The 19,821-nt window shown below is 32.6% G+C and overlaps 1 protein-coding gene across 2 annotated transcripts in view; it reads left to right on the forward strand.

Annotated features, from left to right (window-relative positions):
• LOC123718599 overlaps positions 1-19,821 on the forward strand; it is a 69,783-nt gene that overhangs the window by 39,959 nt on the left and 10,003 nt on the right. For both annotated transcript variants that reach the window (XM_045675252.1, XM_045675259.1), the window contains exons 3-12: positions 9,956-10,161; positions 10,563-10,667; positions 12,974-13,056; positions 14,312-14,389; positions 15,476-15,552; positions 16,128-16,192; positions 16,330-16,498; positions 18,456-18,592; positions 18,844-19,048; positions 19,479-19,643. In XM_045675252.1, coding sequence (XP_045531208.1) covers positions 9,956-10,161; positions 10,563-10,667; positions 12,974-13,056; positions 14,312-14,389; positions 15,476-15,552; positions 16,128-16,192; positions 16,330-16,498; positions 18,456-18,592; positions 18,844-19,048; positions 19,479-19,643 — 1,290 coding nt within the window. The remainder of the gene's footprint in view (positions 1-9,955; positions 10,162-10,562; positions 10,668-12,973; positions 13,057-14,311; positions 14,390-15,475; positions 15,553-16,127; positions 16,193-16,329; positions 16,499-18,455; positions 18,593-18,843; positions 19,049-19,478; positions 19,644-19,821) is intronic.

Raw genomic sequence — 19,821 nt, forward strand, 5'->3', positions numbered from 1 at the left:
ATTTCCTTTCTGATTAGATAAATACTTCACTTTGACAATATAGGTTGTAAGTATACCACTGATTTAGTAGAAGAGACCTAAATTGGTTTTCGTAATATTCATAACGTTTACGTAACTTAACAAGCTAACAATTCAGGTAGATAATTTAATAGTAATAATCGTTTATATAGAGCCAAGATAGTGGTACAGTGGTTAGATCGATCAACTACAAATATCCGCACAATCAGCAATATATAAATAGGCATGCAAATGTCATATCAATTTTTACAATGTCTTATAATAAGAACATAAAATAATGTCAAAGTTAAGTTATTTACAATCGTTGTCAAATCTATGGTCCAAATAATCGCATACGCTATAAAGGTTATCTTTTTAAAATTAAATCTCAACGAGTACGTGTTCGACTATAACGTTCATATGCTAAAGGTATTGTTCTGAACAAGTCGCATCATCTCTCAGGAGAATGCGAAATGGTTCGGTGCATTATACTGGTGCACGGAGAATAAACCTAACACAAGCTTAATATTCCTAAAATGTTGTCCATATTTCTGCTTAAATTGCATTTCAGTTGCAATTCAAATATCTTCATTTAACACGGCAGTAGAGTTATTTAATAAATATAAACTAATATTTGTGGTAATAGCTTTCAAAGGCTTCCATGAACAATAAGTAAATTAAAATATTATAGTAATATAAATAATAAGAAGAAAAGAGCGTACCAATTATCAATAGGCACTCGCGAGCCCTCTGACATTGAGAGTGTCCATGGGCGGCGGTATCACTTAACATCAGATGAGCCTCCTGCCTGTTTGCCCCCTGTTCTGAAAAAAAAGAAAGCATCACATATTTCCATTTGAATACTTAAAATATCTACGGATTTGTTGTACTGATCATATGTGTAAAGTTACGTTTAAATCTATGTTAAATTCCTTAAAGATCCGTTATTTTTAACTAATCTCTGCAAGAAATTAGTATAAAACGACGCATGTACTCTTTATCAATTACTTTTTTGACCTGATTATGCGCGGAACATTCTTTATTGCAAATTTAAAAACTTCATAGTCTTGTGGCCGAGGTTCGATTGGTATCTATATTTATAGTGTAAACATCGGTACAAAAAAGAAAATTACGATTGATTTCTCTTTTGAAAATAGAAAAACAATATCCGGAACAGATAAGACGTTCCGAATGAGGACGACCGATTTACACGAAAGTATCGTGCGAATGAAAACAAATGGTCTGTCGAACCCAGCTAAGGACCCGGCTTTCCTTAAAGGCTGTTTCAGATTGGAATTCGCGTAAGTGAACATGCAGAGCAGGCACAGATATCTGTAACACCGCAATAAATTGCTAAGCGATCCCGAAGGGTCCCTTTACGACTATGTATGAAACACCTACGGTCGGGTTAACGAAAGGTATACTTATCAGAATATGGAGTCTGGAGTAGGTTGATGCAATACAATGCAGTGGAAAATAAAACCGTGCGTAAAATTAACGATAAAAAAAAGATTTATCTTTCTCCTAGATGACGAAGTAATAAGCCGTTAATTAGTGTGTCTAAAAGAAGGTGACTGACTCGGTTTATAACGGAGCAATGTTGCCTTGGTAGATTGCCAGTCACCTTTATAAACACATCTAAAATACGAATTATATTACTCTTGAACCAATGACCCAATATATTATCAACATGCCTACACGCGTAATTTATACATTAGTTAGTAAAATACTATTTAATTAACTAGTATTTACCACACAACATCTAATTATTTAAACAAGGTACCAGTCTATATTCCTATTTTCTAAAAATGTTTTTGTGATATTACACACGCTTGTCTGAAACTACCCTAAGATTGTCTCATGTGTCGATTTCACTATACTATTTTACCTTATAAAAAATCGCTTGCCATATGAATCAATATAATAGGATGTAGGTACAGTTTAGATACGTTCAATTTTGCTTGAAATATTCCAATGGTATATTTTTTCTTCAAAAAGAATATTTTTAATGTAGGGCTTAACATTTGTGTAGAAAAAGAATTCGATAAGGTTTTACATATTCAATTGAAAATGTACGATTTATTTTCATTTATTATATTGAAAGTAAACGTAATCCTTATATTATTCGCCTTATTAGGCGAAAATCTTTCTAATACCGTTCCATTTTCCGTCTATGTAAATCCTAATGTAAATAAAAATAAAATTGTGATATAGGGCAAAATGGCTTCTGTAATTTCGTTTTATTTAATTTCATTATTAGCTATGTAGTAAATCTCGGATTCCGTTCCACAACTACAATAATTTTAAAATAAGAATTGCATTCTACCACAGAACGCCGTCATTTGAACTATATCCGGCTGGCCAAAACCGTTTTATCTGGCTGTAAAGAGTCTCCGACAAAAGAGATCCGACGCAAATCCAGACTATCTTGTTACGGATGCCCATAAAATTTTCGTCGGAATTTTACGATACCTCCCTTCCTGACGCACACCGAATCTGACAATCAACTGTAATGATTAATTTAATGGATCTGTCAGGATTTACATTCCTTCAATAAAACGAAGACCAATTTATGTAATTTAATTAGACGCAAAAAGGTTCGATTGCTCCGATCCAATTTCGTTTACTATGCTTGAACTCTAATCAAATAGTGGCCTGATCCGCATTATACCGCGAAGTCTTGAATCGATTTAAAGAAATAATGTGAAATAATACATTTATTTTCTTATTTCTGAAGATGTGATCATCTTATTTGTGTAATATTTTAGACTATCCTTTGGTTTTACTCAGTTCCTCTTTCGAATTTCGAATTTGGAGAAATCCCAAATACCACTTTTCACCTTCGAAGAATTATGTGGTTCAAATACATTGGACCGAGCCAAAAACAGAAAAACAATAAATTATTCGTTGGTATTCAAAATAGTAGGAAAACATTGCGGCACGAGGATTTGAGACAAACTACAAATAAACAGGAATTTTGCGGCCTCGCATTAGGACACGAAAGGGTCTGTTTTTATCGCTTTGTGTCTCGTTTACATAAACTTATCGTTTCAAATGAATATGATGAAAATTATACATTATTTTAATGCGATTAAAACATAAAAGTAACTTACAAAAGATTAACTACTTTAAAATATAGTATAGTTTTTTTATTAACATAACTTTTACACATTTAAAGAACATATCAACATTATTTAACTATATTATACATGTCTCCAGAAATGGATTATGACTACAACTACTGAATTTATCTCGGTGAAATTGTACTGTTTCCTGAGTTTATACACACCCGATTTAAATAAGAAATCGTCTTGATATGATACATTTGACAAATTATTATGACCATTGGAGCAAGAAATAATTATGACTACTTTTAGTACATACCTATTTTTTTTAACAGGGGCAGGAGATTACATCTTTCTACTGTCCATAGGGTAATTAATATGCAGACTCAGCGCGAAGTCTCAATCCTCATAAAGCTGGAAGTCGTTGCCGGTCTTTGTTAAATGGGTACAGTATTTTCTCAAGGGCGGTACTACGAGCAGTTTTATTCTACCTGCTTCCTATTCTTTAATTCCTAAAAAATTCTAAAGCATTTTCTACGCGTGCGAACATCAACTAGTATATTTATTTTGCTATATTAATGGAACTGTCACCTTCAAATAAGCTAACGCAAGAATTTGCTTGATTTATTCATTCGCGTTTTACGAGCTCGTAAAGAGGGGCGTGTAAAAATAAAACCATAAACATCTGAATAGGAAGTTATGATGTGAACTGACAATGTTAATCCGCTGGTATAAGGTTGTTTTTCGGAATTTGGCAACAATATACGTCTGGATTGACGTGAAATCTTCTATTAACTTTAATTCGTGTTCACTTTTTCATTGTGCATTACTATTCACCATAAAAAGAAAAAGCGACAGTTCCTGATATCGACCTCTCAAAGAAGATCGACCAAAGTTCTCTAAAGGAAACAATTTCTCCCGTTTTTGCGACATTTTTATCGAGAAACACGCTCATTTTAATTGTAGCGTTATTTGTGTTACTCGATAATGAAGGTTTTGATTGGTGAAACAAATTTAAAATCGGCTTAGTGGTTTTTATGTCTCTATAATAGTATGAGTATTAATTAGTAAAATAGGATAGACATAACTTCAATAATTTTAAAACTTGTCAATAATATACATAGTGTGTATATTTAAGCATTTCTGTGTGAGTTATTATAGACCGTATGTATGTAACTGTTTACGTTAAGCGTTTGGACAAAAAGGCATTTGAATTTTAGCTGTTAGTAAAATATTAGTACTTGCAAACATAATCGTATGTAAATCCTTTTGACATATGTAATTATTTTACTACGATCACACTCTTGAAAATGTTTCCAAGTAATACTTAATAAATAGTGAGAATAAAAGGTAATCGTTGTAAAATTTACTCAATGTCAGGTAAATTAAATATACCTTCTGAGAAAAACTGTGAACATTTAACTGAATGTATTTATTCTGTTGTTAATTGGTTTTTCTAAGTATTAACAACAGCTACATGATGTGCAATGATTACTTTCTAGAACTAATGCAACTACAAGGGTCATCTAGGTATTTATTTCGACTATCAGAAAAGTGTTGATATTGTTATTGATTACAAAATTTAAAGATTAATTTACAGAATTTCAATCAGCGAACCTATATAAGTAAGAAAAATCTGCTATCATTTGTTCTGTATTTGGTTAAAAGTAGCACAAGGATTTCACGTTACAACGAATCTAAACAAGGGAGCTGTGGAATAAATCGAACTAGAAGGACAGTGAATGGTATTATCTTTCACACAAAGTTTATTCCTTGTCTGAGCATGCATGCATTATTCACAATGTCCAGCTTAGTTGTACTTACAAAGTGCACGTCGTTACATTTTCTATTTGGCCTTATCTTAAGCCATTCGCGCGTCTATTGAAGTAGGGTTGGGCAACAACTAAAGTTTTGGAACATTTATATAATGTGATGTAGAGCTGTGTTGTCTTATCCCGGAAGTAGGTAGGGTGAGTTTTTGTCTATGCATTTCACTCGCTCGTACGGTGAAGGAAAATATCGATAGGCAAGTGGCATGCCCAAAACAGTGGATGGCGTATCAGGCACTGAAACCTGATGATGAACCTTGCCTATTAAACATAAAGATCACTAATCAGATACAGGCATCTGAGATCCAAACCCATATTTAACATTTTTAATTATTTTGTTTTGACTTAATTCCATACGTACTACGTATCTTAGTGATTAACACAGATACCGTCGTTAAGCGTAAGTTAAAATTCCAGTGATTCAATAATTGCTACCGGTTGATATGAAAAGAAGGTTCCTCTCAGCGAATATAAAGATTGGAACGCCGATAACAGGCACTTATTGGTAAATATTTTTTAACATTATTATTTCACATAAAAAAGTCGTTTACATATAAAAAAGTCGAAAAATATTGAATTTGCAAATCGTTGTAATGTAACAGCCGTCTTGACAGGAGCGCGACAAATGCATATGAAAATATTACTTGGTTTTTGGGTTGGGTAAAATTTTAAACAAAATAATTTTTGATGTGAAAATTCTGTAGCGGCGTTGGAAATTTTTTTAGCATCATATTTTTCCGTTACGCGCCATCTTTTTCTTGTCCCTACTACGGTTGATTGCACCCTTATTTATTTCTAACACTCTATAGTGACATTATAAATGATATATATATATATATAAATATTAGTAAAGTGATCAGCACAATCAAAGGGTTTTTTTAATCGTAATTCCAGTAAGTTTCTATAAAAAGTAAGTATTTATACCTCTTTTTCTAATACTTGTGTGTGATTGTGGTATTTATTTGACAACATCCGGCCCTACAATTAATGGAGTTTTATATAATAACTATAAAAATGATAGTAATAATTCTATTACAATTAATGAAATTCTGTAATAATCTTATTAGTAATAAGGTAAAATTAAATAATTGTATTATTTGTTTTTATGCCTATGATAATAAAAGCCTTTTGTTAAAGTTTATCTAATTTAACTTTATTGAACCAATTTCTGTAAGTTACATAGATCATTTTTCGTAAAATAAGTTCATAAAGAAGTTTAATTTCTTACGTGTGTACACTGGTACACGCACACATTTTTTTTTTGTATCCAGTGCCAAACCAAAGTATTATACTTTACGTATGAAATCAGAAATCACTTAACGTTAATCAAAAGCACAGAAATGTGTCATCAAACTATTTCGGCATCACAATGGCAACCCTACGTTCGATAATTCCTACGTCACTTGAGATTTGAAACTGGATTTGCGCCATCCAAATGCAATCTTGATGCAGTTAAAGCGATTATAGGAAAACCTGTTTAAACTCCAACGTTAATACCAGTTGCATAAAAGTTTTTTAAAACCACAAAATTCTCGTTGTTTATATGTTGTTTTTTACAACAGTTTTTGGTCGTAACTTTTTCACTTAAGATTTTTATCTTCGGTTGTAATTAATAAAATAAATATGTAATAAAATCCCGTTCAAAATATTTTTAATACAGGTAACCGTTAATGGAATTCATTGTTGTTTAATTTTGTTATACCATTCGTACGGTTTTATATGTTTACATTTTGTATACGTAAGTAACGGGTGAGACTTATATCAATGGCGTGCAGCGCGACCTAAAGTAAGCCTTGGCGTGAGATATTAAAGAACAGGTCTTAGGTCTAGGTTTTATTAAATGCTTAACGCTGTCATAATATATTAAACTAAACTTAAAAATAAACTTCATTAATTAACATATTTATAGTGAGATATCGAAGCATTTTTTTCTTCTCAACGACGCTAGTTGGAGAACTTGTTTGAAACTTTTAATGATAGCTAAATGGAAACTTCGTGGTGACCTGTGCGCGCTATTAATTTAATTAAGAAACTTCAAATTCGTGATACAGGGATTCAGATATCTGTCAGAGAGTCAGGCTTATTGAAAAACTATTTATAAAATATTAGGTATAAAGTCTCAAAACCGTCTTCATGCTTTGTGTTTAAGGCTTAACACCTAGTCTTGCTTCAATTTTCGGAAATATAATATTTTTTTCGGAATTGTAGGCGAAAAAGGCTCAGAAGAAGAGAAGAAAATAGATATAGATATTCCCCATATGTAAAAAATATGTAAACCTATTGAAATTGTAATAAAAGTAAACTGAAATAAAAAGAATTGGTAAAATAATTGAAAAACCAAGTCAAAATTCCTTTTAGCAATATGGTTAATATATACCGGAGTAACGGTGTTGGAAACAATGGTCTCCTTGTTGATGACCTAAGAGGACTATACAGGAATTAGAGGCTTACCGTTAGCATTAATTCTCGTATACAACTGTGTACACAATAGATGATCTAAGGCTAATGTTGGCATGGGGACCCTTTAGTATTATAAATAATGATCTTGGAGGCTTTGTAGGTGGCGTCAACTGTTATATTTATATCCCATTTGTAATCATTCTTCTTCTTGGTTTTTTCAAGCTAATTATATTAACTATACAGATTGCATATTAAGGATTTTTTATAATTACAGAAACTCTTTTAAACAATTTTAGTTTAATTGTCTAACTTAGTCTGGATACTTATAATCGTGTCAATTAATATGCGTTAAGTGAATTCTGCAAATTGTTGATGTGAAACTTCTTTAGGTGCATGAGAGTAAATTTTTTACGGATGAAATGTCGCGAAGATATAAGGCGTTTTTGTAGAAGAAAAGGGGGAGAGCGATTGAAACCGATTGAGAGAGAGTGAGAGAGGGAGATCGAGAAAAATACACGCTATTGGTTGATGTATTCGTTTAGTAGTTACATATTAGAACTTTAGATGGCAATTCTGTCGCATAACGTCTTGTGCAGTAAACGTAGATTTTTTATTTATTTATATTATCTAATGATAATATAAATGAATAAAGCTAATGAGCTAATGCTCGTATACAGTGTGTAAACAGTGTGAATATAGATATTCAAATACATGGAGTGATCATATATTGGTACAAGATCATCTATTAGGGCTTAGTAATAATTAATTTACAAAGAAGTTTTACTTTACTATTTATTATGAATATAATATAATATAAATAAAATAAAATAAAATTAATTCTTCAAAACTGACGTACGCGGCCAAACAATAAGAAGTGGTCGGTAATAAAAACAAGAAGATTTTTTTCCTAGGTACCGGCAAACGACCATGAAGTTCCCCATGGCTAATGTCGTTGCCAAGTCGTAAAATATATATTTGTTGATTTCTGTGTAACCTTTGTGCAAGTGGTCATCAACTTTTATCATTATTTGGAACTATGAGCTGCGGTTTTGATTACAGGAGGATTGCCGCTTTACGTCATAAAGTATGATATTTATTATGAGACGGACTAGTGTTGGCCTAGTGGCTTCAGCGTGCGACTCTCATCCCTGAGGTTGTGGGCTCGATCCCGGCTGTGCACCAATGGATTTTCTTTCTATGTGCGCATTTAACATTAGCTCCAACGGTGAAGGAAAACATCGTGAGGAAACCAACTTGCCTTAGACCCATAAAGTCGACGGCGTGTGTCAGGCACAAAAAGGCTGATCACCTACTTGCCTGTTCGATTAACAAATGATCATGAAACAGAGACAGAAATCTGAGACCCAGACCTAAAAAGGTTGTTGCGCCATTGATTAATTAATTTATTATGAGACTATTGTTGGAGGTGTTTTTGAACCGGTCAAATAGTCCACATATCCACTCCTAAATCATTTAACCTTCCAACTATTCCCTTTTATTTATTTCAATATAATAAATGTCAAATGAACATCAACTATCATTAAAGTTTATGCTCAAATTGTATCCAAGACGATAAAGTCTGAAACATTCTTGAAATAAATTCTAAATTAAATCAAGAAAACTGCCACAAGCATTTCGTTCACAAAAGATTTCTTAGGACTCATCCTTTTCAACAAATTCGTGTTGAATTTAAATTTTATGTTGTTTTCGTCTGGATGTTTGATTCTGTGAGTAGTACTGAATACTCTCCTTTTATTTAATGATAATACTGTGTTATCAAACAGTTATATGCAATTGTTTTAACACACTCTAAAGAACTGTGTAAGATTAATGTTTTATGATTGACAGGGCTAGATTTTAATTATAAGAAAAAAATAAACGGTTTAATGGACTAGAAATGTTGCCAAATAACTAAAAATCTACGAATATTTAAGCAATATTTCTTACCTACCGTTCGAGAACACAGTAAATATTTTGAAAGTAATTCGCAGTAAACATTCCTAAACGACCATTTCGTTGGTGTGAATGGCACATTAAAATTAATAGAATCTTGAGGCAACTGACCGAATATCAATAACCAAACATTTCGACGGAATCCGATAAGTATTCAACGTCTGAAAAATATTCGTAGAAAATTGAATTTTGCTCAAAGTTCTTATAATTTGAGTCAAGGTACAATAGAAATGTTAATATTTTCCGTAGACGGATGATATGTACTTTTTTGCAAAGAATTATGATGAAGTGAAATATTCTATTTGGCACTGAACAAAAATAAATGAAAGTACAAAAATAATAATTATTATAACATAGAAAAATACACAATAAAGAAATTAAGAAAAAGTGGTTCTACCAAGAGGGTCTTCCTGTCCTGTACTATAGCATCATTTCATAGCATAGCAGCATATATTAGAACATTAGCTCTGACGCTGACTAACAAGATCAAATGCCTGTTGTATCTTGCAGTATTGTTGGGGAAAAGATAGATACTGATAACTAATATTATTATTATGGTATCTGAAGGAAGCAAGCAAGCAAAGCTGAATCTCTTTACCTATAAATCACAAACTCAACATTGTTATATGACATAAAAACCACATTTTATTTACCTAAGTTTCAATTAAAAAAAAACAAATGTTTCCTAATAGGAATTTGTTTTATTACCAGGTCCAAAGTCCAGTTTTGGTGGTAGAGCTGACACTAGACCGGTTAGAAGGCACGCAGCTACGAGCATTGGGCCTTCTGCAGGTGTTCGGTCTCAATGTAACGTTCGCTGTGCGGCCACCCGCCCTAACGCCCTCCCAAGCACAGGCATCCTGCAGCGCAATTGAATGCCGTTTGCTAGGACATTGTTATGCATCTTCTGATTTTACGTAAGTTGACTATATAATGCAAATCATGGACATATAAGCTTGGCCTTTGTTCTATTTGACGCCGGTTCACCTTGATTTTGCACGTGTGCGATATTTTAAAACCTATAAAGTTAGATTTTTGAACACGCAGCGCGCTGCGTCTACATTTTTACAACTTTCCTCTTTCTCTAGAATGATAAATGTCTTTTAGTATATAAATTGAAATACGCGGAGCATTGCTGTACTGCTTCTTACAGTAGTTTTTTCAGAAGAGCTCTCAAATAAAAGTACCGTTTGGATATTCAGATAATTTACGAGGTAGAATAAATAGGTTATTACTAGCTAGACACACAATTTTACTTGAATTACATTAAAACATATGTTAATTTGGATATCTTAGTGTTATATATTGTTATTTACAGAGAATTCTCATGTTCATGCTTCGAGGGCTATTCCGGTCCCGACTGTGGTGTCGGCCCACTGTGTCCTACCACATCTAACTTATGCAAAAATAAAGGAATATGCAGGTAAGGTACAATTAAAATTCTACTTAGAAACATACTGCGTAGATACATCCTATAAAATATGTATACAGCGTCAATAACATAGGTCCTGTAAAACAACTTTTACATAATTACCTTAATTGGTTCATTAGGAAATACTAAATGTTTGATGCGGTTAAATCTCGTTGTTCCATTTAGTCGTAATGATAATTGGGGGCTTATCGTGTTAAAGGTTTGCAATCATAAATTGGGCCGAAAACCGTTTTATACAGAGTATAAATAAAACCGGAAACACAAACGTTTCCATAGCTTTGTTAGATTGATACGTTTATGTCATTCTTGACAGCGAACACATAGATAACATTCATTTGGTTTATTATACGGAAACAGTTAACCAAATATCATTCGATTAGTTTTAAATACTGCTACGGAGCGCTGTTCGAGGTTTTAATACATACATGTATCGTCACTATTCTATTACGTCATCACACTATTCGGCATGTGTGACACGCATACATGAGGTCTTACACGCACACATGCGTAAAAATATAAAGACAATAGAAGGAAAAGAAATATTTGATTAACGCAACATACATAAAGAAATAAATACGAAAAACTTAATCTCTTTAAACACAATTGGGTACAACTTTAAATTGCTGTCACTGAAAATCTGTGTATCTGACACTAATAAAAAAACAAAATAGGCACACTAATATATAACTCTAGGACTCGATTTATTTAATTTCTTTCCTTTCGACGTAGTATATAAGGTGAACATGTGTGTTCGTTATGCATGAAATAGGTATAGTAAAGAGAATTAGAACTAGACTTAGAATTAGAAGAGAATTAGACTTCGTTAGAAATTTAAAAAGAAGTTTCACGCTAGGGTTTTACTTTATTAATGCCACAATAATTATTAAGACAAAGTTACGCATTTTCTTAAAGCACTCCGAAGCACTTTTTGTTAATTGCCTCGTGAAGAGAGGTAACACAATTTATATCTTCCTTCCACTGAAACTTTATAAAGTCTTAACTTTTGAATTAATTGCAAGATTTATTTGCCTCATTTTTTTAAGTAAATGAAAATATTAAAGTGAACTTTTTAACCAACAATTAGCGAACTTGCTGCGCAACAACTATGAATTAAGCATTATGAAAATAAGTGGCGCTTTCGCGAAGTTTTGTTTAAAGTTTAAATTTAATAGCCTTAAGAATGCAGCCATTCTGTATTTAACTTTTCCGAGTTACACGCCGCTCTTATTTCTCATTCAAACTCTTTATTAGACGCGGGTTTACTTTGTTATAAATTTATTCATAATAACATTAGACCATTTTTATGAGGGAAGCTGGTGTGTAGTCCTGTCAAAAACGGTTGCGCATTCAAGACTGCATAAAGTTATTTTACAAGATAATTAAATATAAATAACTTACTTGTGAAACAAAGCCATTGCTGTAATATTTTGTGTGCATTTTTGTGTGTATATACGCATTTCAAAGTGAAATTAAAATAGCAGTGTTGGTCGTACGTATGAAATCGTTGCACTACAATAGATTTGATATTTATTTATTCACCACGTTATATATAATGGTATATCTACAGTACTATATCACATCAGCAGTTATATCTTTATTTTTTCTAAAATACATGACAATTACGGAAAACTTAAATGTTACAAAAATAAACAAAAAATATTACGTTTCCAATTTTAGATTTTACTTCTGTTTTTCTTAAGAATGAAAAGAAGTGTTGGCCTAGTGGCTTCAGCATGTGACTCTCATCTCTGAGGTCGTAGGTTCGATCCCCGGCTATGCACCAATGGATTTTCTTGCCATGTGCGCATTTAACATTGGATCGAACGGCGTCAGGCATAGAAGGCTTGATTTGGCTTGATTGATACTTGTCTATTCCATTAACAAATGATTATGAAACAGACACAAACACCTGAGGCCCAGAACCTAAAAAAAGTTGTAGCGTTATTTATTTCATTTGCTTAAAAATAAGCAAAAAATTACTAGTAAAACAGCGCCTAGGTGGGTATTTTCTGACGGAATATGGAGAATTCTGCTGATTTTGAACCTTGGGAATGGGACAATGTTCATGTTCTGTAAGAGGATACTTTTCTGTTGACCATTCAACAATTTGCAAAATAATGTAACACCAGCTAGAGATCTCCGTTCGTATTGAGATATTTTTATCTTATTTCATACTCTCTCTTATTTAGTGCAAGAATCCTCTTGGTAAAAAGCAACCATGAATATACAGAGCATCAAGCTTTGACCCCAAATTAAAGGACTAAGGCACCAATAGTAAAAGCCTTTGTAATTTTCAGGCAAATGGGGCCAGCCGCCGTAAGCTGCATCTGTGCGCCAAACTACACTGGCGACCTTTGTGAATCAGAAATAGCCGCTCCAGGTATATTTTAGCTGTCCAATATTATTGTTGAGGTTTTATCGTTTTTTTAGAAGGTAAAAAGACCATCATATAAATGTATACATTGATCTTTGATTTGGAGTTTCGTATCCGACTAAGTGAGCTTCAATGTCCGGTACGAAATTTTTAAAAAGCCGTTTGTGTCGTGGGTAAAATTGCCAGGTAAGCGTCCTGGGGTTGGGCCATAAAATTATATTTTAGTACCATCATATTACTCTTACAAACACATTAATATTAATATCTGATGTCGTAGATTCGAACCTCGGCTGTACGCATTTAAAACTCACTCGTACGCGAAAAACTTCGTGAGGAAACCGACATGCCTTGGAACCAAAAATATAGTCGACGGCGACACAGAAGGCTGCTTGCCTATTATCATCAAAACAAATGATCACGAAACGTATATCCAAATACCTATAAAGACCTGACTTAACAGTCTTTTCACTTTGTCGTGAATCAAAATAAAAGAATGTATACATGCATAGGCTTTCGTCGTCATTGTTGCCTTTTACGTGTATTTTAGCAAATACGATTGTTCATGTTAAATTTTCGCCTAAACTAAAAGTAATATAAGACCACACATAACTCAAAGAGCCACATGTCTAGTTGCGAAGTTGAGAAAGTTAGCGAACAGGTGCACCGCAGTAATAAACCTTGCACACGTATTGTTTCGTCTAAGTTTAACGAGTCTGTTATTGATGTAGGACGAACGATAGGTATCTTTAATAGTTAGGAGATTAAATTAGTAGCATGGGACAAGTCATTTGACGTCAGTCATCATCAGGACATGAATGGATTTTGACTCGAACTCACCTTGCTAGATGAAGTGAGACTAGTGGTTTTGACAATTGACATATTTGATATATTGACATAAGCGATAATTTATAAAATATATATAGTGATGTTTATAAAAGTACATAGTTACATTGATTCAATAATTTTTGGAGGCATTCTTATACTTTATTTGTCATATGTCAATGTTTTTCCTTCTGAAGAAATTCTTACTTGTTACACGGGGATGTTCAATAGTGGAATATAGATATATTGAACTGATTGATTTCTTTGTATAAACGGTCTATAATAATAATTCGTATTAAATAGTTTATAATATTATATTTCAGCTTTAGTCCCTATAAAGTTTTAACTATGTTAACCGTAAATTGATTGAAACTATGAATTTTAACCAATACTTTTTTAGATTATTAAAAATGTATAATTTTTCTATTACAATTTAAAGAGTGCGGAATCGAAGAATGCTCAGAAAACTGTAAAGAAGGAAAAAATTGTGACTGCAATCCGAAAGACAATGATAGCGGTGAGTATATTTTTTATGTATATGCATTTATATTATAAAACAAAGTCTTGGAGACTTTGTTTAGTGCAACTGAGACTTAAAGAGGCGCAACTGTATCTTCGTAAACTCGAACACTACTGTACGGATTTTCAATAGATTCAAGAGAAAGGCTGTCAAGGTTTACGGAGACAGTAAGCTATGTAAAGCCGGTGCAAGTCGCTGGTGTATTATATATTTATGCCATGTCCACGTACACTCAAACTTTGATTGTCAGGAGTGGATACATACTGGGTCTCGGTAGGACTTTTGATTAAACACAGTTTAAATTCATACAAGGACCGATTAAAGGGAAGCATACAAATACCTAAAGTGTACAATGTTACTACATACAGTTAAACCATTGTCAAATCCTGTCTTATAATACACTTGACTGGAATAAAACACGTGTGAGTATGAGTTATTGGGACAGAAAAGATGAAACGTTGGGACATTATTTGTCTGTAATTTTAAATTCAAGATAAATAACTATAAGATAAAAACTTAAACTTATTAGATTGCTTACAATCTTAACCTTAATACTAATCATAATAATTATTAAAAATAGATAAATAGAAAACTAAAATAAATCTTTGGTCCCTATAGTAGTGTTACTTTAATGCTAGCAAACATTGAACGCTGTAAAACTATACTTATTCGTTGAGCGAGGAAAGCACCAACTCTGGGGTCATTGGCATTATCTACCAACGCCAACTGAAATCTTTAATTAGCGCCTTTGAACTTTATCCTCACGGCCTAAAGTTGTAGGAAAGACTACCTATATCTTTTCCTGTAAAATATACGAAGATATAAAAAACATATTGCAAGATATATTGTAAAGTATGTAATATTTTGAGATCCTTTTTGTCAATTGCGAGATTTTTGAAAAAATATATATTTATATAATAATAAAAAAATTGTATTTTATTATTACCTACTGTTTATTTTTATCTATTGGCTACTGTATGAGAACTATCTAAATGTCAAATGTGGTGAACTTTCACTACGTGCCAGAGCAATGTAGGACTGTAGTTCAAGTCTGCCATATTAATATGCTAACTTTCCTTTCAGTTTCTGCTCGTTTTGAAACAAAACTGCAGATCGCAGATATCGGAAACGCAAATATAACCAATGAAGTCACTGAGCAGGTACTTCGTTTGTTTGTATAATTCGGCTCGTTTAGTAGCTCTCAAGTCTAAAGAAGAGTAGATTTTCCTTGTGCCACTTACACTAGCTAGTACGGTAAACATAGGCACAAGGTTTGGTTTTAAAACATAGGCACGTTTTAAAACCAAACCTTGATACAGTAGATGTTAGTAGGCATATTATTTGCCTATAACAAACAGATACAGAGAACCATAATGTCTTATACCGAAACTAGATTAATATTGAAAGAAAACACTTTTTTAACCGGATTAAAGCTATTTGTATCATTATAAGTTTATAGTAATACACCACCGTGACTACGCTCGCTGTAAAGCACCCGAAACGTTGGAAAAATTAAATTTAAAATTATGTAAATAATAGATTAATTATTATTACAAATATTTAATTAATACAAATAGATTTAATCCGGTTAAAAAGTGTTTTCTATCAATATTAATCTATTTGTTTTCTTTCAATGTGTAAAAGCTATGTTAACAAAAGACAATAGTAGATTAATATTGCTTAACGCGTGAACCAGAAGATATTAATTATTGGATGGATAACATACATTTTACAGATAACTGATTATCTACGAGCATCAAACATAACTCTACATGATGAAATCGAAGTTTTAAATATAAGGTAAGAACTTATAAAAATATTTTGTTTAAAAAAATCACAAATCATTAACCGATACTCCTGTGTGCTGGGGGGATTTATTGATCACCACTACGTATTTTTTTACCCCTTTACAATAGTTAATGTGTATTGTTTTCCAGTTCAGCATACCATGACAGTCGCACTGTATGGTTGCGTATTTGGGGATTAAGGCGTGAGGCCAGCGCAGTTCGCACCGCTTTAGCAAGACTTGCGTCACGCGGCACGCTCTCGCTTCGACTCTTGCCCGTGACATTGCACTTCGAAATGCAACCTGCACTTAGTTTACATGTGAGTTACGCATTTATTAATTTTTTATACAGCAGTGTTGACCTAGTGGCTTCAGCGTGCGACTCTCATCCCTGAGGTCGTACGATCGATCCCTGGCTTGGACCAATGAACTGTCTTTCTATGTGCGCATTTAACATTTGCTCGAAGGGTGAAGGAAAACATCGTGAGTAAACCGGCTTGCCTTAGACCCAAAAAGTCAGTCAGTCAGGCACAGGCTGATTACCTACTTGCTTATTAGTTAACAAACGATCATGAAACAGATACTGAAATTTGAGGCCCAGACCTAAATCGATATTAACACCATTGACTAAGCTCGTAACCACATCAATAAAATACGTAGGATTATGTATGCATGTAGTGGGATTAAATTTGTTGGCTATTTTGAAACATCTTCAAAGAAAGAAGTTATCAGAAAACTGATAAGTAAAAACTTATAATATATGGTGTTGTTGGAGGACAATATTTAGGTATCACAATCTGAGGCATCTAAGCACGTGATGGAAATTCAGTAAGAATGTGTTCAAATATTTTTATAATATTGAAATCAGGTATATTTTATTAAGAAGTCGATTCGTTTATTAAAACCTAACTATACATATACAGTATTAACAATTATAAAAATACTTAAAAATTAATAAAAAGAAAAATAAAACAAATTTAAAAAATTTGGTCCCTGTGGCATGCACGCTTGCCTGCCGCATGCCTTTAACTGCTAACTAGCTGTATTGTGATAATTATTCGTTGAGCCACGAAATCAGCAGCGCATTTTATTGTTAAAATAGTTCAGTAGTGTTTGAAGTCGGTTCCTTTTTTTCTTTACTATTTTTAATTTTATTGAATACCTAATAAATCATATTTACCATATTATTAAATTGCACTCCACATTATGAAATAATAAAATCTAAGATGACGACACATACAAAGTTCCTTGTAATAATTTTACTATACAACAAAATACTTGTGTAAAGCTTAATAAAGAGAAACAACAAAGCTTAACAGGTACTTATTTTAAGCGCGGATACAATAAAAGTCCCGATGTACAGCCATTTGAAACGCCCAGAAAGTTTAATTATTTCCAACGTGCAATCCTGGAGAAGTGTCTTAATGACAATTGGCGTTAAGCCAGAAATTTATCTCGTTAATTTGAGTTAGCGCCTTTATTATCAAAACTGGTTCTGGTTTGAAAACACATACCATTTTCAAACTACAAAACCATAATTGTAGATAATCGGGTTATATGGCTAATGATTGAAAGCCAACAGTTATTAGTATTAATTCTATATGGTATTGGACGCGTGGCTTGCTGCTGCTCTGTGGTGATGAGCTGATAACTACGCGTTGACATATCAACGGCAATACTTGTATATCAGCCTTAATATTTCGTTAATAATAGAATTTTTTTCGTTGAAATTCTCACTGATTAAAAAAAATATTATCTTAAATGCAACTTTCACCTATTGATTTTTTTAATATCAAAATATTTAGTTAATAATGGATATTTTTCCGTTCTTTTCACTGATAAAAAAAATATTTTTAAGTTAAATCAACACAACAACATCTTAAATTTTTCGCCTATTTATTTTTGTTTTCTATAAAACCTATATCTTTAATAATTACCCAATGTTTTATATAAGATTTCAGTTACGTAGTATGTCCGCAAATATTAATTATTATTTTCCCTATTTTAACGGCGTATTTGTTGATACCAAAACGTTATGGTTGATTAAGTAACACAAAACAGTACATACCTGTAACCACACCTTTCCAATATTGTTTATTTTAAAAGAAAATACATTTAAAACTATAAATTAGATTACCCACGTTACATAAATTAAGGCCTATCGTTGAATTTAGCACTAAACCAATACTGCCTAAAATACGAAACGATAAATTACGGTACTCTTGCGGTACGTAAACTACAAAATAGCTATTCCTTCAGCTATTTATATCATTACAGAAATTAATAATAAATCAACATCCAGAAGTATGGGAAGGTGCAGAGTTCATACTGAGTTGTATGTCTTATGGCTCACCTAGTATCACTTTCACGTGGTATAAAGATGGAGTCAAAATCAACTTCAAAGGTACTACGAGGTATGTCGTGAATATTTTATCAATTATACTCTTTTCACTTTTGTGACTCTAACTAAAATTTGAATTGTAGTTTTAAACGAATACAGAAAAGCAACTTCTCAATAAAAAAAACATATTTAATATTTCTTTAAGAAAATAACTTTTAAAATTTCAGTAAAAATAAATCGACTTTTGGTTAATTAATATCTAAATCTCTGTTCAAAAAATTTAACCCTAAACTAATAAAAGTGTATCGAATAAACGCTTTATAGAGGTATATGGACTCGGACGGTCGCAGAAGACGCGTTAGGACGCCGTATGTCAGTACTAGGGGTGTCGTCTGCCAAGAAGCTGGATAGTGGCAAGTGGTCCTGCGCAGCCGAAGATGCAGGTCGACGGAGGTGTAGTGCCTTGAGAATTACAGTTTTCCGTCCACCAAATATCATCCTTGTTCCATCCACGCTCACACTGAATAAAGTAAGATGTTCGTACCATTTTCGTATTGTCAAATTACATACTAACAAATTCTAAATAAATTTTAATGGCGTATTTACTTTCTTCTACTAAGTTGTCACTCCCATTTTGGTGAAATGTATGTAAATTAATTTTAGTGGAAACAACATGAGATCCTAACTATAAGTTAAGGTTGTGGAATATCAAAAATTTAGAATCTCGCGCCCGATTTGGACAAAAAAAAACTTCTGTATCTAGGATTCGAATGTTAAAATTATAATTATATTATTATGTAAAATAATTATAAGTTTATAATAATACATAACCTCAATCTGTTGAAAAAGTGTTTTCTTTAAAAGGTTTAAATTATTGTTGTTACTAAATTTTCATAAATTAGTCGATAAATTTAAAAGGAGATGTTATTGCACGTTTTTATTGGAATCCAAAATTTCAGGGTGACAATGTCAGTATAACGTGTTTGGCCGGAGCAGGAAGGATGCATGGGACATTAGGATTTAGTTGGGCCCGAGAGAAAAGTCTCCTTGCCCTGGCACCAGGTCGAGAAGTTTGGGAGGATCTTTATCCCGCTGGGAGTGTACTTAAATTATATAACGTTCAGGTAAAAATAATATTTGCCAAATTTGCGGAATCATTCCTTATTTTAAAATAATCACTTACGATTTAAGTCTGGTAATTATTTGATTAATACTCACTCTGTGATGCTGCGTATTCTAGAGTAGCTTATAGTTATACATTTGTATAATAATTGTGAAGTCACACAAGTAAGATTGTATGTA

The sequence above is a fragment of the Pieris brassicae genome, chromosome 2, assembly GCF_905147105.1.
Source record: "Pieris brassicae chromosome 2, ilPieBrab1.1, whole genome shotgun sequence".
Taxonomy (NCBI): Eukaryota; Metazoa; Arthropoda; class Insecta; order Lepidoptera; family Pieridae; genus Pieris; species Pieris brassicae.